General features: G+C 35.7%; 2 protein-coding genes across 2 annotated transcripts in view; both read left to right on the forward strand.

Annotated features, from left to right (window-relative positions):
* LOC116138219 (N-terminal acetyltransferase A complex catalytic subunit NAA10) overlaps window positions 1-25,701 on the forward strand; it is a 73,154-nt gene that overhangs the window by 45,979 nt on the left and 1,474 nt on the right. The window lies entirely within an intron of this gene.
* LOC116138244 (F-box/WD-40 repeat-containing protein At3g52030-like) lies at window positions 1,501-25,285 on the forward strand. The gene is given in 10 exon segments (XM_031423962.1): window positions 1,501-1,658; window positions 1,761-1,952; window positions 2,542-2,596; window positions 3,188-3,286; window positions 3,889-3,992; window positions 4,449-4,538; window positions 4,738-4,884; window positions 5,059-5,139; window positions 24,923-25,029; window positions 25,032-25,285. Coding segments are annotated over 10 exon segments (1,287 nt in total).

Genomic DNA, 25,701 nt, shown 5'->3' on the forward strand with positions numbered 1-25,701 from the left:
GATTCAGTATGGCTATACAGAAGTACAAAGATATAACCAATCTACCAAAGAATAATAGAAAAGAAAGCCAAAGAATGACTATTACCTAGGTCTAAATCCACAAGCAAAAAATTGGTCAAGCAAATTTTGCTTGTTCTGGGACATTGGCCCAACCAAAAAAAAAAAAGTTAAATAAATTAGACAATTCAACTAAATAATTTTGTTCATTATATTATAACATCAACCACAAAGTTGAATAAGAAAAAAAAAGTAAAAGTAAACGAATGAATGTAAACTTATACTCGTGAAACTAATAAACAAGTGAAAGAAAATTAATTAGACCTTGAAACTTTCAATTTATCTAAACTGTTGTGTTTCAACTTTCAACGTTACCTTGTACTAAGAGCCTCAAAATAAACATATAAAAACAATCGTTTAACCTAAAACCTCTCAATTTCAGGAATCGTAAAGTTTCTCATTCTCACTTTCTCAATTTTGTCCGCAACAAGAAGTAATAAAAAGATTACAAGAAAAGTTACAACAACCCCAAGTGCACCCTAGCTAATAAATAATCTTTTATGTAAAGTCTAAAATACCCATAACAAAAAGGAATTTTAAAAATCAAAGAATTGATATAGTCTCAAAATTAAAATGAAACCGGAAAACACTTCATCTACACCTCTATATATCCAACGGACACATCAACAATCTTCATTACCAATTCTTGTCAGTGTGGTTTTTAATTTGTTGGTGGTGTTGGCTAATTTAACGGTGGTGCTGCTGGTTGCTGTCATGGTGATCAAATTTCTACTGTTTTTGAGGAGCTACTATAACAAGGGTGGACAGGGGAATTTTTTTAAAAAAAATTTGGCTCCTAACGGTGGCGGTGGGCTGTGGCGGCTAATGTTGTGGTGATTCCATTAAAGAGATGGTGTAACAGGATGCACTAGTGGTAGGATGAGTATTAAGATATATAATTAAGATGTATGATTTTAGGTTCGAATCTCTTAAGCTCCCAAGATTTAAATGAGGGGTCGTGGTGGTGGGCTATTGCATTAGTTTCCATTAAGGATTAGTTGATGTATACATAAGTTAGTCCGAACACCTTGATTTAAAAAAAAAAAAAAAGTGTGACAGTAGAGGGAATTTGTTGGGGATAAATAAGTATGTTTAAACCGTCATGTTTAAACCGTCCGAAATCTTTTGACGGTGCTATGTTTGTTTCTAGGTTTAAGTTGAAGGTGAAGAACCTCAGGCTTGGGGGTAATGGGCCGGAGTCCACGTGGTATCTCCATATGGACAAAATTTTGGCCTCAACCCAAATAATTCTTTCATATACAATCATCCAACGGGATGAACACCTCGGTTTTAATCTCAAAAGGTATTGGTTCTGTACTTCTGTAAATTACTTTTTCCTAATTACTAAACTGAAATCGGAGTCTCTGTTGTGTCTTCTCCCGCTGGCGCCACTGGTACTTTGTAAACTGTACTAGTGTCTTGGCTGCCGACAGCGAGGCGCCCATGGAATTGACAACTTCCGGTTGTCGGTCACCGTCGAAGAAGAGAAGCGCGAAACCTCCTACGACTATCGAGTTCCTCGATCGCGACATCCTTTGTACAATCTTCTCATCTCTCGGACTCTTCGACCTTGTTCGATGCTCTCTCGTTTGCAAGACCTGGTAAAATATCTTCATAACTGGATAATAAACTATTTATTAAAATTAATCACGTTGACTATAGCAAAAATGTAATTGACTTTGATATTATTTCTTTTGATGAAGGAATGCGATAATTAGTAGATGTAAGCTACTGCAAGCACTGTATTACAAGCTGCAGAATGATTCACGTGGCTTTTCCAATACTTCGAGTTCTTCAATGAGGATGTATCTGGAGGAGCTTGCTATGAACCATCATAGGTTGTCTTTGGTCAAAGGACGCATTGACATCAATCAATGGAACGGCCATTCATCCCCGTAATAACCTATCACACTTGTTTTATTTTGATTTGCATGGAATTTTAATTCGATTGTACTTTTAGACGTTGAAAACATTTTAAACAGCTAAAATGTCACTCAAAGTTACAGTTATTTACAAGTCAATTTGCTGAAAGTCTGGAACTAATACCGCATTGGTGCTTACTTATAAGAGGCCTTTATATTTTTTTTAAATGGTTCAAGTTTCATTTTTTTATGAAACCGGTTATTATGTCAAGGGGATTTGGTTATGACAAGAGGATGAACCTGCTTAGCCACCGAACTTGTGTGGATTGGTTTTAGAAGTGGTTTAATAAGGAATCATAATTGAAAAATACAATGAGATGGGTGGGATTGAAAAGAAGGGGGTAGGTTGAGGAGATGAGTAAAGCATTGAGAGGAGTGTTGGCCGAGTTTGCATTATTCTTAGGCCTCCCCTATGGTCTTAATCATTGCAAAACTCTGTTGCCATGATAGAAAACACAATGAAATATTGCTTTTAACCGATATTGAATCTTATGTCTTCTCTTTTGGGTATGCATAGGCATATGGATTGTGTGTATTGCGTTTTAAAAGTGCTTTCTTTTAGGGTTGATCAGTGCCGTATGAAGAGAGGCTTGATTCTTACTGGTGTAGGTGATCAGGTATGATCCCATAAAAACTAACTGCTTCACCATCCTTAATTGTTGTATTTAAATTAAAAGACAGCTTTCTGTTAATACTTTACTAATGTGATTTTTACCCAAACACTTAATAGAATTCTTAGTATCTCTGACTTTTTTTTGGGGTATGTTATAGATGATAAGTCTTATTGATCTTTTCTGTCTGTTCTATCTGTGCGTAATATAATAATCACAGAAAAAAGGATTCATGATGACCTAGAATGCCTTAATTTGTTTGATAATCTAGAAGGTCTTAATGGGAATGTGAATCCAATAAAATATCAGATGGTTTCCAAAATCAATAAAGTTAATGTGAGACTATAGGTGTATTGGGCGTCTATCAGGCTGTGTCTATGATCAATCATTTTTGGTGTTTATGTCACTCATTTTTAGACATATCCTTTCAACGTAAATGTTAACTTTGTTTTGTAACAGAATCTGCGTTTGATATGTCGGGTTCCAGGTCAATAAAAGTGATGTACTATCTAGTTTACTTTCATGTGCTTTCCTTACTAGATGAATTTTGTTCTACAGTTTTATTCTTCTAACAGTCTTGGATGGCAACGATCTTAGGTTATGCGTCTCTGGTCATTAGAAAGCTACAAATGTGTGGAAGAGTATTCCATTCCGGGTAGAGTCTCGCTGGTCGACTTTGATTTTGACGAGAGCAAGGTAACTCAGAAAAAAATTCATACCCTTTTTATTGGAAAACATTTCATGTATGTAAGACTTGACTTGACTCTACTGCTTTCCTTTCCCTTTTTCAACTCTTTAACATGAAAGGGAAGGCTACCATTATATAAATAGTCAAATTTAATATGTTTAGAAACACCATTATCTGCTGTCAAAATCTGAGAGCCTGAATATTCTATGTTGGTGTTATATGCCGTATCATTGCTCTTCTTTTTAGAGGATTAGTAAGGTCATGAATACACGTCCAATTCACTGAATCATAAACACATGGGATCAAGTGGTGATATTGTCCCTTGTGATCAGAACCTCTTTTTTCTTAGGCAAATTTGTTTTATTTAGATGTAAATGCGATAAATCATTTCAACTTGATTTGTGAATAAGATGGGAATAACCTTGTTTCCAGGTTACTTTAAGTTGAAGGTAAGGAAACGAATACACCTCCATTTTTTCTGTTTTATTGTGAATTGGCCTTTCATGAAAAGGATGCGATTTTCGTATTGTTATACTAAAATGTTGGGATTCCTTTAACATTTTGTGCTCTGGTGAAAATCTCTAATTTTTCATCAAATTATCATTTTCAGATTGTTGGGTTGGTTGGCACTCGTATATGCATATGGAGGCGTAATGGCACAATGAGTGTATTTCCCTCACGTGAAGGAACATTCATGAAGGGTTTATGTATGCGGTATGGAGACATGCCTTCAAATTGTGTTTATTGATTACATTATTAATATGTATCTATGTTAGTATTGTGACAAGGAGTAACAAAATTGTGTGGCCAAATATGCTATGCATTCTATTGCATGTACAATATCTGGTGCAAAACTGCAGTTATAGGTGCAAGAGTGAAACAGGATTCTTAATGCACGGTGTTTCTACATTGAGCATTATTTTTTCACTCCAAGCATCATAACTCAGTAATATTTTAATATGTAAGTTCTGATTTACGAATCTAACCTGTTTGAATATATTTGTTCTGCCTTGCATTTGAAGGTGAAAACTTTACATTCTAATGGAACCATAAACATTCTAAGATATTATTATCAGACATAAACTGCTATGCTACAATGCACAATCATTTTGATTTGTTTTCTTTATGTCTGAATCAGTGCAGCTGATTTGGTTTTTTCCTATTTTATAGTTACTTTGATCCAGAGGCTGTCGTTGGATGTGAAGATGGAACTGCCCGTGTGTTTGACATGTATAGTAGGAAATGTTCTCGTATCATTAGGTATGTACTGTCAGAAATTTGTAAATTTTGTTCCTTGCCAGTATTTTAGAAAATTTTAATTAGTCAAGTTAACTTTCTTTAAGTAATTACAGATAATCTCTCTGAACATCTACGTTTCTGAACTTCGTCAAAAATGCATATTTACTATTTCTGAGGCTTATAGATTTCTTATGGTATTATTTTGGTCTCCAAATTGCAGGATGCATGCTGCACCTGTAACATGCTTGTCTTTGAGTGAGGATCAGTTAATTATTAGCGGATCCTCCAATGGCAGTATCACTATTTCTGGTCTCTCATCTGATCAGCCGGTAGCTAAACTAAGATCAGCCTATTCGACAGGTTGTATATGCCGACTGTGTGAAGAACTTCTTTTGAGCTTATTGATTAGCTCCCTACTTTTTTCATTTTTTGCTCCTTGAATAAAATTTCTTTACTTAAAATAATGCAATATCATGTTCAATGGTTTTATAGTCTGCAAGTGATTTCTTAGATATTATTTCATCTTAACCTGATAGGTATATAAGACCTTGTGTTACAATCCACGTTCTCATCAAGTGTTTGCTGGAACTACTGCTGGATACGTGGCTTGCTGGGAGCTTAGGTATGCAAATGATGTTACTTTACAGGCTAGTTGATTGCTAAAATTCTACAACTGGTTTTTAAGTTTTAAAACCTTAGACAAATTGACTATCACCAATTTCAAATGTGAGGTTTGCATGCAGATTCCTTCAAAATTAATGACTCAAGAAACGAATTGAAGAAACGTTTATTGTTTGGTTACTATAAATCTGTTGTAGGTGATAGGTAAAGATAAGTTATCTACTGTAAGTTCCTTTGTGTAAGTACAAAGCATGCAACTATCTAAACATGACAATTAACAGTTGATTGACCTCTTTGGTACTGGGCTTGTAAGGTGCTAGTGTTGAAACTAGCCATACTGAAGAAACAAAATGTATGTGAATCTGTTCATTGTCAAGGTTGTGCTGTTTGGCCAACTGCCATTTTGAGCAAGTCGAACCGTTTAATATAACACAGCGAACCAACAGCAAAGACATTCATTAGAAAAGTGCTGGTGGCCTTTTAGTTTGTTTTAGCTTTGACACAACGTAAAGATTTCGAGGATGAACATATTTCTCACTTCCTCCTGGTCAGACTTGTCAAGTTCTTGAGACGTTCTTGCCTCGACACCGGCATTTTTCTGGATCTTCTCCTAAGTCAAATTAACAATGAGTTTCATTTATCTCGCACAAAATCCTATTACATATCTCTAGGGCATTCACACATTACATTGAATTATTTGAAATGAAAAAAAAAAATACTTGATGTTTACTATCATTTTCACAATCGTTTTTGCCTCTCTGCTTTAATGTAGCTGTTCCTTTTGGTGCTTCTTCTTCTGCTTCCTCCTCTTCTTCAACATTATGTTCATCTTTGAAGTGTTTGTATAACTGGGTACGAGAACCAACAAAATTGTAGTCTGACGTGGGCATGAGCTGGTGCATATATTGCATGGATACATAAACATATTAACACGTGCTAGGATTATTGTGTTAAACATCACCCACATGTTGCCCAGGTTGTTTTTTGGTTCCATTTTTAGCATCCTTGAGGGCTTTTACTACTTGATATGATCCTTCCCTGTTCATTAATCAGCCTTTCATTAACCTCCTGCATCTCGCACAAGCGGTTTATGCAGTTTCTGGCAGGTTTATGAAACTTCTTTTTTTTTTCTGAAACTTCAGAATTTCATCAATACCGTGGATCACTAATTCTGTATTTGTACAATTAATAATCTTCATTTTTTAAGTGTAATAGCTCGGATTGACCAAGAGAGAAAGAAACAACCATTAATTCTAAAATTCAAGAGAAGTGAGTTTCATCAGGTTAAGCTGAGATCAAACCTGGATATTTACAGTGTATGTTGTCATCCCACGTAAAAGTTAGCTTGTAGGTGAAAGCTTAACATATATTTATCAATAACTGATCATCAATTGTTAAGAGCAGTACAAATGGTTTGTATTCCAATTTCCAGCAAGTATGCCAAAAAGAATTTCTTTTGATTTCCAGCATTCAAGCTCACCTGCGGCATACCACACAATATTCTTTTTCTAACGGTTATCTTCACCCAATGCATCTCTTTCAATTTACTCTAAACACTAGTATAATATGAAATTATTAGAAAAATGTTAAGAATAAACCATATAAAATAGTACTTCAAAACATGTATAGAACATCTGTTGCTGGATTATGTTGTGTTTGAGTTCAAAGTATGTACAAATTTTAAGCTTTAAAAGAAATTAAACCTTAAAAACATGCAGAATCAACCTTTGATAAAAGAGTAAAAATTCAAGAAAAAACTATATTATAATATCATCCAGAAAGCTTAATAAAAACAAGAAGCGACTAGTTAATCTTAGTGTTGGCTATATCAAAGTTGTCCTCATCCTCATACACAAAGTTTTGTAGGTGGCATCCCCATATAATGTTTTCTTTTAAGATGCTTGGTCCATGCAGCCGCCACTTACAGACTTGAATATGGGATTTGAGTGAAAAGTACCTTGAACTTGCGACCCTTTTCTATTATTTGGATAAGACCTTCCTTGTTGACGAAACCAACCCTTTGGGCATCTTTCCCACCCAAGCCAACCCTTTCCTCAGCTGATCAAGAAACTTTTTTTAAAAACGGAAGTGAAATTATGAACCTGCAGAGTGAAATCATCACCAACTATCCTCCGCAAAATTGAAGAAAATAAGCAGAGAATCCATCTGGACCAGGGGCTTTTATCAGAGCCTATGGAGATAGGCTTCCACACTTCATCTCTAGTCAACTCTTTGTAAGCATAAGTCTTTCACAATCAGCCACATATATCGTTTCCAAATTTGGGGGCAAACATCCTCTGGAAAGGACACAAGACGAGGACAAACGAAAAGACTTAATGTGTGAAGCGATCTGAACTCATCTAAATAATTGGGAAGAGACTTCAGACTGTAACATGAAAAAATTAAAAGCGTTTCAGGCTGGTACTGGGCAACCCTTCTTCTGGGAAAACACACAGACTAAAGCAATTACTCAATGACAGTAGCTCAAGATTCTTGAGGTTGAACAAGCCCTCAGGTAAGAGCTTAAGATTTGGACAATCCAAATCTCTAACCTCTAAGATTTAGGGTACTAAATAAGGCCAAATTTGTAAATTTGAATCATCTTCAACACCAAAATGACAAATGATCTTTTTCTATCTTCAAAGATTCACTGAATACGTTAAATTGACCAATTTTCTATCTTTAGGTGTTGATAGTGGCAGGTAACTTGTCCATTGGAAAGGAAAAGAGTGAAGAACAACCTTCTTCAACAAGGATTCAATGGACAACCTTTTGTTCCATCAATACCTTGAGTACTATTCTGAATTTGGCAATTCACGATCTTCAATTTTTTAAGAGTGAGAGGAAAATTCTTGGATTGAGCAAGAGAGAAAGAAACAACTATTGAACTCCAAAGACTCAAGAGAGGTGAGTTCCATCAGGTGAAGATGGAGAACAAGGCCGGACATTTACTGATCTTAAGTTGTTTAAGAGCAGTGCCAAATGGCTTGTATTCCAGTAAGTATGCCAAAGAGGAATTCTATTGATTTCCAAGAATTCAAGATTCTCACATGTTGGGAGATTATATATCAAAATCTAGTGGCCAGATACCATGGGTCAATAAGCAACGCACAAATTTTCCCTCTTCGAATCATAGGTATTCCAGAGTTTTCTGTTCTGCATACAAAAAAAAAAAAAAATTGAACGCAAATATATTACTTGTATATAAAGAATGCAAAACTAAGTTTTTATCTCATTGGGTGATTTAACAAGTGCCCCAGCTATTAGGCAGGTGTCTTATAGACTTGTCTACAGTCTTATTCAACCTCAGTGAAGAATGAATCATGTAAACACATGGGAGAAACATGAATTTGAAGAACAAAAAAGATGGCACAAAACACTGGACAATACCAGAATTCTTGTGAAAGTCTGCGTGAAATCTGCCTTCACCTCAATTGGTGCACATTTACTCTGGCTTCAGTTGTTGAAAGCATCTAATCCATTTCCACGAACACCCAAAGAGTTATGAATCAGTTTGGCTATACAGAAGTACAAGACATAACCAATCTACCAAACAAATATTCAACATGGGGGGCGGGGAAGAAAAGAAGAGAGAGGAGAGAGAGAGAGAGAGAGAGACAAGAATTCAAATGTTACCCAAAAAAAAAAAAAAAATCTATCTTCAGGTAATATCTTTGCCGGAAACCTTATTTCTCAGAATACCAAAATACTAATACAAAGAAAAGAGTCATGTTTAGCCAGGATTACTTGTGATGCTAGCAAGAGAAATCAAATAATAAGAAGAAAGCCAAGAATGACTATTACCTAAGTCCAAATCCACAAGCCAGTGACCACCACCATATGGACTGGACTGCGTGGGAATCATTTAATTACCCCGGCCCCTTAGGCCTGTGTTGTGCATAGGATTAGATGGATCTGGACTGAAGTATGGCTGTGGTAAAACTAGATTGGATTAAAATAATCATGTGCTTGGTACAAGACATGTCTAAGAGCTGCTGTCCTATTAAAAGACTGCTAAGAAGTGGGACCATCACAATGTAGTGCTACCCTTTGTTTGTGTACAGTCAGGTGGGACTATCTAACCTCCCCCCCCCCTAAAATAAGAATACGTGATTAATCCCCTAAAAAAAAGTTCTAGCAGATTCAATAAGGTTTGCCTGTTTTGGGACCCCCAAAAACAATCAAACAAGTTAACTAAATTAGACAATTCACCAAACAATTTTGTGTCATTAATTATAACACCATCCCCAAAGTTGAAAAAAAACAAGAACAACTAATAATCTTAGTGTATGACTATAGCAAAGTTGTCCTCATCTCATACACAAAGTTTATAGTTCACAAAAACACAATAAAAAAGTTATACCGGTCATCATCATGATCACATCAAATGATTTGAATAATATACTTACAGCTATGTTTTTAACATACCCTCCATAGACATTGTTTTAACTAGGGATACTTTAGGTGGTGTAACTCTTGCTTGACTCCTACTATTCCCACTTTATCATCACCCCATAAGAGCTTATCTTCAGTATCCATTCCTAGATAGGTAACATGTAATTCATCAATAAAACAAGAAAATATATTCATTAATTTGGATAAAATATAATTTATATTCAATTAATGGTAACAGACAATTGATGCATGAAGATGACATAACTTAGACATTTAACACAAATAAAACAAGACAAAAATTGCAAAACCAAAATGTTTGAAGTAGAGAGAAAATTAATATTAACTTTAAAGTGATTAATTTCGATTCACTGAGATTTTGTAAAACAATTTCAGATATTGAAGTATTGGTATCGAAAGCTGAGAATGACAGCTTTTTGTAAAAATCTTTCTAAAGTTTCATCAATCAAAGATGAATTACTATTTTATAGATGAAACGCTTCAAATATTTTGTACAAGGTTTTGATTCCCAACTCATAGAAGAAGCAAAAGACATAAAGAAAAACAAATAACAAGGGAAGAAATTAATTAAGCCTTGAAACATTCAATTTATCTTCTTTTAACATTATCCTGTACCAAGAGCCTCAAATAAACATATAAAGAAATCGATTAACCCTAAAACTCTCATGCCTTCGTATACAACAATGTAACACCGTTTCTACATAACTATTCAAAATAATAATAACAATAATAATTCAGTTATGCATCCTCCAATGAAGTTAGTACACAAAAAATTCATAAACTTACGATATTCAAATCATTTGATTCCAATAATTAAAAAGATTGAAAACAGTGAATTAAAAGAAAAGACCTGGTACAGGAGCGTCTTGGAAAATCGTGATGGTTGCGGCGTGACACGTTTTTTTTTTTTTTTTTTTTTAAATCTTTTTGGGATAGCCCTAAAGCTTTGTTGTTGATTAGGTAACAAGTAACAACTCTGTATTTTATATGAAGGTATTAAACCGTTGGATGATATAATTGCCACGTGTCTTCACATTACTTTTAAACAGAGAGAAACTTAATTAACAGAAGTACACTAACGCACCTAACCAAGTACCAACATCATTTTTTTTTTTTTTGGGTAATAGATCAAATTGTGGTAAAATTTAGTAAATCAAACCTATAGGTATTAAACTTTCCAAAAAAATAGATAAGAAATTCTAATATTCTAATATAAATGAATAAAATATTGGAAAAGTAAATAATAAATAGAAATAATTTAATTAAAAAAGAATAATTTTGTTATGAATTGTAAAGAAAACGTAAGATGAGTGCAAATGTATTAAGGATATAAGACTTAGCAAATGTTGTTTGAGTTCAAAGTAATGTATATTTTTAAGCTTTCAAAAGAAATTAAACCTTAAAATAAAAGTAGAAATTCAAGAATAATATTTATATAATTCAAGATTCAAAGACAAAATGAAAAAAAAAATTTTGAATTAATATTTAAGAAACATTGCGCTGGCCCCACTAAATCAGAAAAGCTGGATTTTGTCCTGGGTAGCTTTTTTCCCTCCCAAGTCCCAACCAAAAACATCCCGCGGTATTGTTTAATACATTCACATTCAAAAGATTCTTGAAACCATTATTGAAACAGTAATATATTAAAATGGCGTTGGGATCATAAAATATTTTTTATTTTAGTAATAGATTACCGAAGAAAGATTATATTATATTATCGGTTTTAAATTATTATTATGCTTGGTTCAATGGGATTTATTAATAATTAATGTGTTTGGTTCATAAATAACAATTTCCTGAAATACTCTTTACTAAATACCCTTGAAATGTCTTGACTCTTGATTACATTTTACTAAATATCCTTTAGATGATTACGAGATTAAATAATTAAGGGCTTGTTTGTTTTTATTTCAAACCCTATTCCCAAAATACTTGTTTGTTTAATTATTTGGGAAACCTATTTATTTTTAATTACTTAGACCTCTTAAGTTTATTAACTTAATTAAACACTCCGTAAAAAGTTTAAAAATTAACAAAAATAACCCCACCCACCCATAGTTGCCAGATTCTGGCAACCACCGTTAGTGGTGGCTAGAATTTGTCACAACGCCTAAAACCGATCGAAAATGGCCCTTTATTCATCGATTTGGCCTTTTCAGCCAGATCTGTGGTGGATATGGATGGAAAGGCTAGATCCGACCTTTTGCGGCCATCGACAGCCAAATCTGGCCATAGATCTGGCCTTTTTCAGCCAGATCCGTGGTGGATGTGGCCAGAAAAGGCCAGATCGACACATCATCACCATATTCGACCAGTTGAGTCATAATAGTAGATTCCGGCGATGGTGGCCGAAATTTGGCACTGTTGTTGGGGGGGGGGGGGGTGGTTTTGGTCACAACATGCAAATATGTAAGGTAATATGGCACCACATATTTCGTGGCATTTATGAAAATATGATAATAGTAGGCAATTTTGTCTAAAAATTAAAATCTAAGGACAAATCCGTCTTCTTGTGCAAATTGGGTGTTTTGTAATTATTAACAAAGCCAAGATATTTTCGTCCACATTGTCCATTGTTTTGGGGCAAAATTGACAAATTTGGTTACCGAAGTAATATTTTAATACCACCCTCCCCCCAGGCAATATTATTCCCGTGATTTACCCCCAATTTGGCACTGTTTACATTTTTTTTTTTTAGAAATGGTTTTTTACAAAACAACCAAACATGGTTACCACCCCCCAATTAAAATATATTACCCCTGTTATATAATATCAAACCAATCCAAACGGCCCCAAAGAGTCAAGATTCAAAGAAAATATTAGATTTTCTTGCCCGCCACCAGCTCTCTTTTGTTTTCTGCTAAGTGAGAGAAGAGAGATAGGAGTAAATATCAAATGACTATGAGTGGCTCTAGGGTTTCTCAGCTAGTGTACGGCAGTTGTTGAGAGCTTAATAATGACTCTCGGCGAAATCTTTGTTTCATCTTTTTATTTCGATCTTACTAATAGATTGGCTTCTCGTGAGCTGTTGGAGGTTGCCACTCAATGGAAAATTGATTTGAAGTGATGAAACGGAGGTTTATTAGTTTCAAAATAGATTGTGACTAAGACACTGAGGAAAAGCAAGTAAAGAAATATAGCTGGAATTCTAAAATTTTATTCTAGTTTATTGTAAATTGAAAAAATCAGTGTAATCAATGTTATTTTTTGTTATTAATTATTAGTTTAAGGTTTGTTAGTAGCTTAAAAGATTTGCATTGTGGCTTCATTGTTACAGATGAAAGACAGTGCCGTTAAATTATGGTTTGATGAATTTCAAGATTTGGCAGATGCTAAAGATGTATTGGATAATTTGCTACTTAAATCTTGAGATTCAACCAGAGCGTGTTGACAGTGGGTGCAGTCCCTTAAAGCCATTGTTGTCTGTTGCCTTCAACCAGCATTTAGCTGACAATAAAAACAGATAACAGAGAATTAGATAAATTGCAAAGAGATGGTAGAGCTGGTTTGAGAGAAATGTTGTGGAGAAGGCTACCGGCTGTGTGAACGTTCACCCTTGACTTCTTTGTTAGTTGATCATGTCTTTGGAAGGAAGATAGCAAGAAGTTAATTGACTTCTTGACAGAGGATATTGAAGCGGGAGTCAGTGTTGTTTCCTAGTAGGTCAAGGCGGTTTGGTGCAAGACAACCTTGAGTCAAATTGTGTATAATGACGAAAGGGTGATAAACATTTTGACCTCAAAGGGTGGGCTTTCGTTTCATGAGACTTTGATTCGGTAAAGGTTACAAGGTGATCTTGGAGTCATTGGGTAAAGGTGCTCTCATGTTATAAACCTTGAACCATTTCAAAAAATGGAAAGAAGCTGGAGTCAAAAAAGTTTTTACTGGTTTTAGATGATTTTATGGAATGAGAATTATGGTGAATGGGATGTTTTACGCGTTCAGTTCAGAGCTGTTGCACCTGGAACAGATATTATAACAACTCGTATGAACATGTTGCAAAAACCGTTGGCATTGGTCCTATTTCCTTTCCGGTAACTATCCGAAGATGATTGTTGGACATTGTTTGCACATCATGCCTTCTCAGGATTGAATTATACACTCACGTCCAAACTTGGAGATCATTGGTAAGAGAAAGCTAAAATGTAAAGGTTTACCTGTAGCAGGAAGGCATTGGGTGGCCTATTGCACTCTAGTTTAGATATGGGTGAGTGGCTACTCATTTTGAATAGTGAAGTGTGGGAATTTCCTGATCAGTATTGTGGCATCCTTCCGGAGCTAATTTTGAGCTATCATCATCTCCTCTGGCATTTGAAAACTTGCTTTGCCTATTGGTGCATTTTCCCTCAAGGGATATGAGTTGATGAAAACTTAGTCTAGTTGTGGATAGCGTAAGGTTTTGTGCAACAGTCCCAAGGTGAAAATATTGGTAGCCAATATTTTCACGAACGTTTTTCAAGATCACTCTTCCAACGTTGCCCATGGAGTGGTTTCAGTATAAAATGCATGATCTTATCATGATTTGGCTCAATTTGTGGCTGTAGAAATGTCCGGTTGCAAGAGAGTGACAAATACAAGATCATGAAAAGGAGCACATTGGTCTTACTTTCCAAGAAAATTTGATGCCTTTCTAAATTTTGAGGCCTTGGATCCAAACACTTGTCGATGATTTAAAAACTGTCAAGTAACCAACAATGTTCGCAGTCTATTGATGACATGTCATGATTTACGAGTGTTATCATTGTCACTAGGAACACTGAGCTACTAGAGTTAATTGGCGACGGAACATGTGCTATTTGGATCTTTCTTACACTCATATCACAAGGTTGCCTGACTCAATCTACCACTTATACAACCTGCTAACATTGATTTTATGTGGATTAAATTCTTATAGAGTTGCCGACAAAATTAGGGGACCTTGGCAATTTGCAACATTGGATATAAGAGAAACTGGTATTTTACAGCAGCTTCCACCGCATATCGGTAGATTAAAACATCTTTAGATATTGCCATATTTTCCTGTTGGCAAAGATCGTGGATTAGAATCAATAATTGGGGATCTGTCGATCTAAGAGGGGATCTATCCATATAAGGCTTGAAAGCGTGCAACAAGAGATAGCTGAGGTGAATGCGAAGTTGGAGGACAAAGAATTTCTCAATAAGTTGATTTTGGAATGGAGTAGCGGTAGCATTTATGATTACTTGAGCGGGGAGAGATCTGATTGATGTGCGAAACCTCATAGGACCTTAAAGAGGCTTTCACTTAAGCATTACGGTGTTGCAAATCCGTGGTGGATAGGGAATCCATTCTTCAATCTAATGGTCCTTTAAGTACCTGATTGCATAAACTGCATATCCTTACCCCGGTTGGCCAGCTACCCCTCACTCGAAGAACTCACTATCGAAGGGATGAACAATAATGCAATGTATGTTCGTTTCTATGGCATTGACTGGTTATTGATAAACCTTTTCAGTCCTGGAAACTTGAGGTTCAAGAATATGCCTAATTGGAAAAGTGGTTTGCTTTAGTGCTGATGATTTCCCTTGCCTCTAATTTCTATAATTGAGGACTGTCCAAAATTTTCAGATGCCCACTCTCTTGGCTCCTTGAAAAGTCTTGAATATGTAACTGCATGGGATTGCTTGAGATTTCATTCCTTCCACATCCGAGTCTGGTGCTAGAAGAATGTGATCCCTTGATATTCATCAGTGTTGCTAACCTCACCTCCTTGTAAAGCTGTGTATTTGCAGATTTGACTTTTTCCGTGTGGTATTTCCATAGATTAACTTCACTCCAAGAGTTGGATATATCTTACTGTTACACATAAACACTTCCCAGCGGACTGCTTAGGCTCAAACATCTCTACACATTAAAATCATTCATTGTTGGAGTCTTATTACCCTTCCAGATATCGGTTCCCCACAATTCTTAACATCTTCAAATCAGGGCATGTAAAGCTTTGCCTTACCTATTGGTTTGATGGCAATAGGTCATTCTCTTTAAGCCCTAGAGATTGTTGGTTGCTCTTCTCTCAAGACCTTTCAGATGGTGAGCTACCTCTTACTCTTCAGAATCTTATCACATGCTGTCCAAAACTGGAATCCCTACCAGCAGTTTTATTCCACTCAAATACTAATCTGAAATTTTGCATGTCAGTGGGTGCTTAATTACTGAATCCCAATGTTTCTCCAAGTTCAAGACTTAAAGAGCTTGAAATCATTGACTGTCTGGAACTTGTATCTTTACTTGATGCCCTCTACAGTTTCAACTATCTTGAAATTTGTTGATACGCAATTGCCCAAAACTTAAATACTTCCCTGATGGGGGATTGCCACCAAGGTGAAGTCATTCTCGATATTCGATTGTTTAGATCTCCGTGCTACCCAAGGACTGCACGACATGGAGTCACTTCAACACTTGACCATCGGCAATTGTAAACTCGGGTATTCCCAAGGGGGTCTTCTCACCAAGCTAAAGTCAATTTGTATTGAAGGTGCCCTAAGCTCAGCAACTCATCCAATGTTATTAAAGAACTCATTTCAGTTAAAATTTATTTTTAGTGATGAGTTAACCGCTATAAACTTGCAGTAGTGTGTTCAAGTGCATCTATAGAAACTGACAGTCTTTTTTGGTGAAAAGGAGTGGAGAAAACGTGCCAGGTGGCCGTATTTCAAGTAGAGAACAGGCAAAACTTGAATAAATGGATCTTTGTTTGTGTTTGAAGATAAAATTAGTCTCTTTCTCTCTTCCACTTTTGCATGTCATACTTTTATTTTACATATCAGTGTTTCATGTTTACTATTGTTTTTGCACTAGCAATGGACACCAATGACATTAAATCCTCTTGGTATACACTTTGTAATTACAAATTTTGTAATTTCATGTGGGAGTTTTGGATTCATATAGATACAAGTCAGTTTTTATGTGTTTTTGCTCTTTGGCTTATTTCTAATCCTCTAGTGATTCTCCAAATTTAACATTAACCTTCACAAAATTTTCCATGATAAACAGTGTTCTAGTTCAAAGTTCACTGAATTACTACTTAACTGTGATCAGTAATTAATATTCTAAATTCAAGTAAAATTTTGGAGTTAAAATAGTTCGACCCTAGTTTCATATTGTCGATTATACGTCAGTTTTTATACAGCTTTGTGACAGTTTAAGATTCAAAGAGGTTCAATAACGGTATGAAGAGAGAAAAAAACAATTTAAATTATAGTTAAAAGGAGATTGCGTTGTTTGCGAGTTGTTTGTGATTGTGGGTAGAAGAAGCTTTTCGATTTGGATGCTGGCTATCTAGCCTTGGGTGTTTCTGTGAGATGCTTATGCTGCTGTGGGTTTTTGGCAATCGTTTCCCTTTTTAGGACTGCTGATTATGGTCTGGGGCAGTTTGTGTTTGTGAAGGCTATCGGAGTGTGTTGTTTGCGGCTGTTGCTTTGGGGTCCAATGGCGTTTGTGGGAGTTTTGGTTGGGAGTGTGTTGTGTTTGACTGCTGCAGCTTCCTTAATGGATATGTTGGTTTTCTGCAGTTTTTTTTTCTTTTTCTTTTTCTTTTTGTGATTGGTAGGTGTGTCTTTCGTAGCCGTTGTCCCCTGCTGAGGTGTGCGTTCGATCTGGATTTTGGCTACTTCTCTTGGTTGGGCGATCAAAGCAAGTCATCGTAGTAATAATTGATAAGATAAATAATACTAAACCCATTGGCTTTTCAAAGAATATTATTTACATTAACTGCTGTACTATCCAAATCCTGTCATGAGTTCACACTTCTACTATGATAAACAGTGTCCTAGTTAAGAGAATTTACTATTGTAAATTTATAATTATGATCATAATAATTATTATAAACTCAAGTAAATTTTAGAGTTGAAATAGTTCGACCCAAGTTTCATGTTAACCCATTATTTCTTAGTTTTTATGTGCTTTGTGAGAGTGTGATTCAAAGAAATTCAAAATGATTGTATGAAGAGAAAAAAAAAAAAAAAAACGTTTAGGTCCATACATAATCTTAAAATAGAGCTTGCATCAGGCCACAACATATATTCAATTTGGAATGGAACACCAATACATAATTTCCTTCAAATTAATCAGTTCATAAATACCATTCTAACTTTGACATGATGACACATTCTATTTATATATAACAAGTCAAAAATAAATTTTAACAATATAAGCTCTTCAAACTACATGTAGTTTAAATCTAAGATTCAAAGATTTGCCTGTTTTGGGTCACTGCCCCAAACACTCAAACAAGTTAAATAAATTAATATTTCAATCACAATTTTTTTTCATTATATTATAACATCATCCCGAAAGTTGAATAAAAACAAGAAGCAGTTAATTAATCTTAGTGTATGACTATATCAAAGTTATCTCATCCTCATACACAAAGTTTTTAGTCCATGGGCATCCCCATATAATGATTTTTTTTTTTTTGATATGCTTGAGTCTATGCAGCCGCCACTTACAGACATGAATAGGTTTTCACAATCAGCCACATAGATCGTTTCCAAATTTGGGGGCAAACGTCCTCTTGGAAAGGACACAAGACGAGGACAAACGAAGACTTAAAGTGGGAAGCGATCTGAACTCATATAAAATAATTGGAAGAGACTTCAGACTGTAACATGAAAAAATTAAAAGCGATTTCAGGCTAGTACTGGGCAACCCTTCTTCTAGAAACACACAAAACTAAACAATTACTTAATGATAGTAACTCAAGATTCTTGAGGTTGACAAGCCCTCAGGTAAGAGCTAGATTTGGACAATCCGAAATCTCTAACTCTCTAAGATTTAGGATACTAAATAAGGCCAAATTTGGTAAATTTGTATCTTCAACACCAAAATGATAGAATGATCTTTGTCTTAAGATTCACTGAATGTTAAATTGACATAATTTTCTATCTTTAGGTGTCTGATAGTGGCAGGTAAACTTGTCCATTGGAAAGGAAAAGAGTGAAGAACAACCTTCTATCACGGATTCAATGGACAAACCTTTTTGTTCCATCAATACCTTGATTACTTTCTGAATTTGGGCAATTCACTACTTCATTTTTTAAGAGAGTTGGGTTTTAAGCTTAAACTAAGGAAAGAGGACCAAAATCAGACGTGAGAGAGAGCTGTAGAGAGAGAAAATCTGAACTGAATTTGCTCTATTTTACATTAAAAAAATAGGGGTAGTTTTATCCAAAGCCCACGCCATTATTTCACCTGAAGCTGCATATTTAAATTTAAACTAAACACACAACTAATGCACGTAACAAACATATCAAAACACATTGTTTTATCAACCTAATTCACCTAAACATCACTGAAATATTTCTTAACATGACAAAAACAACTTCTCATGCACAACAACATTTCAAACGTGGAGCCAAAATCTTGCAACTCCCACTGTTGTTGACTTCATCTTTCCAGCAAGATATCATCATCTTCAATCACTCCTTCAATCATTGCTGGAAACACCAAGTCTGAATTGAAGATATTCAAACTTTGCTTTGGACAATGGCTTAGTCATATATCAGCAACCTGTTCTTCTCTATTAAAGAGAACTCCTCCTCATTGCAGCTTCTCCACCCATCAGATTTGACTACCTCATTGTAGCTTGTTGGTTCTAACTCACCAACTTGCACCTCTCATAAATTTAGACATTGGCTTTGCACCTTTGACTGGAACTTCATCTGAATTCACTTCTTCAATCTAACTGTGGGCATTCTATCTTGCTGGAACTTGGCTTGACTTTCACCTGATTTTTTTTTCCAATTCCAAACAACACATTCGTCCACCTTGACATCTCTACTAACTATGTTAGCTAAATGGTTTTGAAAAACAACCTTTCCCCACTCTACAGGGAAGTTTTTTTCTTGCATCTTACCTCTCATTAACTCATTCCCATCACATTGTATAATGACACATGCTAAGTTTTTAAAAGTAGAGAGTAATTCCTCACAAGTATTTGTCCTACACTAAGTAGGTTTTGACTATTTTGAACAAATAAAATATCAGATTAATCTTGATATCTGACTTGGTTTGGCCAAAACATTTCCCTTGCCTTTCACCTTCAATAGCTCTTCATTTCCCACTTTAACTTTAGCTTGTAGCTTTGATCTAAGCTCATGAAATTGGACATGTTTGGTGACTATGGTTGGTGCAACCACTGTCAATTAACCACACCTTGATCAAAATCGCTACACATCCTGAACCACAAACAACTGCTCAGGTTCTTGAGTCTACTATTAATTCTCCATTGCCTGGGGTTGATGCTCCTGCTGCCCCTTTTATTCTTGCACACCCTTCTACACTCCAAAGTGCTTACAGACCTGCATTGTATGCCAGCTTGAACCAACATCTATTTTCAGAGTGATTCTTTTTTCTGCAATGAGGACAGGAGGAAAGGTTTCTTAGTCTCGCATTTTTTCCTCCTTCGTTGTTAACTTCCTCCTTTCCCTTCTCTCTAGCATACCTCCTGTTTTGGCTTGCTATCATGACTCCTTCACTTGAGTCTTCTTGCCTTAGCAACCTCCTTGCTTTTGTGCTTGAAGAGCATGCACAAGTTCTGCTAAGCTGATCTGGGACAGGTCTTTGGAGTCTTCAAGTGAAGATTTTTGCCTCAAATCTCCAGGTAAACTGACCAAAACCTTCTCTACTATCCTCTTGTCAGTCAATTATTCACCAAGTAGCTTAATCTTATTCACCCCATTCATCCCCTATCTATATACTCCTTGATAGACTCAGCCTCTTGCATCTTAAGCATCTCAAATTCTCTTCTCAGGTTTAGAATCTGCATGTTACGTGTTTGTATTACTGCTCCCAAATTCCTCTTTAAGCTTATCCCAAGCCTCTTTAGGAGTTTCACACGCCATAATCCAGTGAGAGTTGGTTTGCACTGCTGAATGTTGTAAGATAAGGCCCTTGGTGCTTTAGACATCTCCTCTCATGAATCCTGATTTGGTTAGTGTTGGGTTTGCTCCCAACTGAGGAACTTGCTTCTACCTCCACGTATGCCATAACCCATGGCCTCTTAAATAAGTCTTCCTCTTGACAGCCATACATGGAACTGATCTCCATTGAAGGTGGGTGGAGAAAGTGAAGCTGAATTGCTACCATAAGATAATTATGTATGGTGTTGAGTTTTGTTAAGAGGTTTTTGTTTTTCCAAGCTTGAAAGATCACAACAGCTTTGATACCAATTGTTGGTTTTAGAGCTGGAGTATACTGAGGAAAAAGGACCAAATCAGAAGTGAGAGAGAGTTGTAGAGAGAGAAAATTTGAACTGATTGCTCTGTTTTACATTCAAAAAACAGAGTAGTTTTTATACAACACATCGATTGTCCACCTGAAGCTGCAAATTTAAAATTAAACTAAACACACCAACTAATGCACGTAACAAACATACAAAACCATCATTTATAAACCTAATTCACCTAAACACACCACTGAAATATTTCTTAAACAGTGACCAAAAACAACTTCTGCATGCACAGCAGCATTTCAAACCGTGGCACCAAAATCTGCAACTCCCACCGTGTGTTGACTTCATCATTTCCAGCAAGATATCATCATCTTCAACAGGATTGAGCGAGAGAGAAAGAAACAACTATTGAACTCCAAAGACTCAGAGAGGTGAGTTCCAGCAGGTGAAGATGAACAAGATCGGGACATTTACTGATCTTAAGTTGTTTAGAGTAGTGCCAAATGGCTTGTATTCCAGCAAGTATGCCAAAGAGGAATTGCTATTGATTTCCAAGAATTCAGACCTCTCAATGTTGGGAGATGTATATCAAAATTTAGTGCCAAATACCATGGGTCAATAAGCAACCACACTAATTTTCCCTCCTCCAAGATCATAGGGTATTCCAGGGTTTCTGTTCTGCATAACCAAAAAAAAAAAAAAAAAAAATAGAACTGCAAATTATTACTTTTATATTTGAAGAACAGAAATAATGGGCACAAAACATTCGACAATACCAAAATGCTTGTGAAGTCTACAGTGAAATCTGCCTTCACCTCAATTGGTGCACATTTACTCTGGCTTCACGTTGAAGGCATCTAATCCATTTCCATAACACCCAAAGAGTTATGATTCAGTATGGCTATACAGAAGTACAAAGATATAACCAATCTACCAAAGAATAATGAAAAGAACCAAAGAATGACTATTACCTAGGCTAAATCCACAAGCAAAAAATTGGTCAAGCAAATTTTGCTTGTTCTGGGACATTGGCCCAACCAAAAAAAAAAAGTTAAATAAATAGACAATTCAACTAAATAATTTGTTCATTATATTTAACATCAACCACAAAGTTAAATAGAAAAAAAAGTAAAAGTAAACGAATGAATGTAAACTTATACTCGTGAAACTAATAAACAAGTGAAAGAAAATTAATTACCCTTGAAACTTTCAATTTATCTAAACTGTTGTGTTTCAACTTTCAACGTTACCTTGTACTAAGACCTCAAAATAAACATTAAAACAATCGTTTAACCTAAAACCTCTCAATTTCAGGAATCGTAAAGTTTCTCATTCTCACTTTCTCATTGGTCCCACAACGAAGTAATAAAAGATTACAAGAAAAGTTACAACAACCCCAAGTGCACCCTAGCTAATAAATAATCTTTATGTAAAGTCTAAAATACCCTACACAAAAGGATTTTAAAAATCAAGAATTGATATAGTCTCAAAATTAAAATGAAACCGGAAAACACTTCATCTCACACTCTATATATACACGGAAACATCACACTTCATTACCAATTCTTGTCAGTGTGGTTTTTAATTTGTTGGTGGTGTTGGCTAATTTCGGTGGTGCTGCTGGTTGCTGTCATGGTGATCAAATTTCTACTGTTTTTGAGGAGCTACTATAACAAGGGTGGACAGGGAATTTTTTTAAAAAAAATTTGGCTCCTAACGGTGGCGGTGGGCTTGGCGGCAATGTTGTGGTGATTCCATTAAGAGATGTGTAACAGGATGCACTAGTGGTAGGATGAGTATTAGATATATATTAAGATGTATGATTTTAGGTTCGAATCTCTTAAGCTCCAAGATTTAATGAGGGGTCGGTGGTGGGCTATTGCATTAGTTTCCATTAAGGATAGTTGATGTACATAAGTTAGTCCGAACACCTTGATTTAAAAAAAAAAAAAAGTGTGACAGTAGAGGAATTTGTTGGGGATAATAAGTAGTTTTAACCGTCTGTTTAAACCGTCCGAATCTTTTGACGGTGCTATGTTGTTTTCTAGGTTAAGTTGAAGGTGAAGAACCTCAGGCTTGGGGTAATGGGCCGGAGTCCACGTGGTATCTCCATATGGACAAAATTTTGGCCTCAACCCAAATAATTCTTTCATATACAATCATCCAACGGGATGAACACCTCGGTTTTAATCTCAAAAGGTATTGTTTCTGTACTTCTGTAATTACTTTTTCCTAATTACTAAACTGAAATCGGAGTCTCTGTTTTGTCTTCCCCCGCTGGCGCCACTGGTACTTTGTAAACTGTACTAGTGTCTTGGCTGCCGACAGCGAGGCGCCCATGGAATTGACAACTTCCGGTTGTCGGTCACCGTCGAAGAAGAGAAGCGCGAAACCTCCTACGACTATCGAGTTCCTCGATCGCGACATCCTTTGTACAATCTTCTCATCTCTCGGACTCTTCGACCTTGTTCGATGCTCCTCTTTTTGCAAGACCTGGTAAATATCTTCATAACTGGATAATAAACTATTTATTAAAATTAATCACGTTGACTATAGCAAATGTAATTGACTTTGATATTATTTCTTTTGATGAAGGAATGCGATAATTAGTAGATGTAAGCTACTGCAAGCACTGTATTACAAGCTGCAGATGATTCCGTGGCTTTTCCAATACTTCGAGTTCTTCAATGAGATGTATCTGGAGGAGCTTGCTATGAACCATCATAGGTTGTCTTTGGTCAAAGGACGCATTGACATCAATCATGGAACGGCCATTCATCCCCGTAATAACCTATCACACTTGTTTTATTTTGATTTGCATGGAATTTTAATTCGATTGTACTTTTAGACGTTGAAAACATTTTAAACAGCTAAAATGTCACTCAAAGTTACAGTTATTACAAGTCAATTTGCTGAAAGTCTGGAACTAATACCGCATTGGTGCTTACTTATAAGAGGCCTTTATATTTTTTTTAAATGGTTCAAGTTTATTTTTTTATGAAACCGGTTTTATGTCAAGGGGATTTGGTTATGACAAGAGATGAACCTGCTTAGCCACCGAACTTGTGTGGATTGGTTTTAGAAGTGGTTTAATAAGGAATCATAATTGAAAAATCACAATGAGATGGGTGGGATTGAAAAGAAGGGTAGGTTGAGGAGATGAGTAAGCATTGAGAGGAGTGTTGCCGAGTTTGCATTATTCTTAGGCCTCCCCTATGGTCTTAATCATGCAAAACTCTGTTGCCATGATGAAAACACAATGAAATATGCTTTTAACCGATATTGAATCTTATTTCTTCTCTTTTGGTATGCATAGGCATATGGATGTGTGGTATTGCGTTTTAAAAGTGCTTTCTTTTAGGGTTGATCAGTGCCGTATGAAGAGAGGCTTGATTCTTACTGGTGTAGGTGATCAGGTATGATCCCATAAAAACTAACTGCTTCACCATCCTTATTGTTGTATTTAAATTAAAGACAGCTTTCTGTTATACTTTACAATGTGATTTTACCCAAACACTTATAAATTCTATTATCTCTGACTTTTTTTTGGGGTATGTTATAGATGATAAGTCTTATTGATCTTTTCTGTCGGTTCTATCTGTGCGTAATATAATAATCACAGAAAAAAGGATTCATGATGACCTAGAATGCCTTAATTTGTTTGATAATCTAGAAGGTCTTATGGGAATGTGAATCCAATAAAATATCAGATGGTTTCCAAATCAATAAGTTATGTGAGACTATAGTGTGTTGGGCGTCTATCAGGCTGTGTCTATGATCAATCATTTTTGGTGTTATGTCACTCATTTTAGACTATCCTTTCAACGTAAATGTTAACTTTGTTTGTAACGAATCTCTTGTTTGGTTACTATAAATCTGTTGTAGGTGATAGGTAAAGATAAGTTATCTACTGTAAGTTCCTTTGTGTAAGTACAAAGCATGCAACTATCTAAACATGACAATTAACAGTTGATTGATCTCTTTGGTACTGAGCTTGCAAGGTGCCAGTGTTGAAACTAGCCATACTGAAGAAACAAAATGTATCTGAATCTGTTCATTGTCAAGGTTGTGCTGTTTGGCCAACTGCCATTTTGAGCAAGTCTTAGGTGTTGTCATAATTCTTAACTTTGAAGAGTCACAAGTCTAGGTGTCTTAATTGATTGTGCTCCATTGATCTTGCAGGACAATGAAACCTTTATGGGGGGCTCGAGTAAGTCCAAATGTTATTTACACTTTGCAACACCTACAACATGATGCATCAACAATAGTAGTTGGTGGAATAGATGGTGTGTACGTGTGCTGGATCAGAATACCGGAGAGGTTCTCTCAAGCTGTGTCACAGACATTAGCGCAGTATCAAGTTCCTCCGAAAACGCGTCTCCAGCAGTTGAAAGAAAGAAAGGAGCAAGACTCTCAGAAGGTACCCGTATCGACAGAATTCCCAGAAGCACTCGACCTCCCATCACATGTTTGGCTGTTGGGATGAAAAAAGTTGTCACCACGCACCATGACAAGTACATTAGACTCTGGAAGTTCGACTTGTGAGAGGATATACCTTCAAATGTATCTGTATAAATGGTCACCAAATGCAGTCGTTTCCAGAACCCCTTTTACATCCATTTTCTTATCTTGTGTAACCTAATATTATTGATCAGGAAGAATGTTATTGACTGCAGCTGAATCGTTTAATTAAACACAGGCCACTAACAGACGAAAGAACCCCATTTTATTAATTTTTATAATAACAAATTTGTTCTTTTTTTTTTTTTCTGAAACTTGAGAATTTTCATCAATACCGTGATCACTAATTCTGTATTTGTACAATTAATAATCTTCAATTTTTTAAGTGTTATAGGAAAATAGTCTCGGATTGAGCAAGAGAGAAAGAAACAACCATTGAATTCTAAAGATTCAAGAGAAGTGAGTTTCATCAGGTTAAGCTGTGTTAGACTCAATACTCC

Source organism: Pistacia vera, unplaced genomic scaffold, assembly GCF_008641045.1.
Source record: "Pistacia vera cultivar Batoury unplaced genomic scaffold, PisVer_v2 Contig34, whole genome shotgun sequence".
NCBI classification, from domain to species: Eukaryota; Viridiplantae; Streptophyta; class Magnoliopsida; order Sapindales; family Anacardiaceae; genus Pistacia; species Pistacia vera.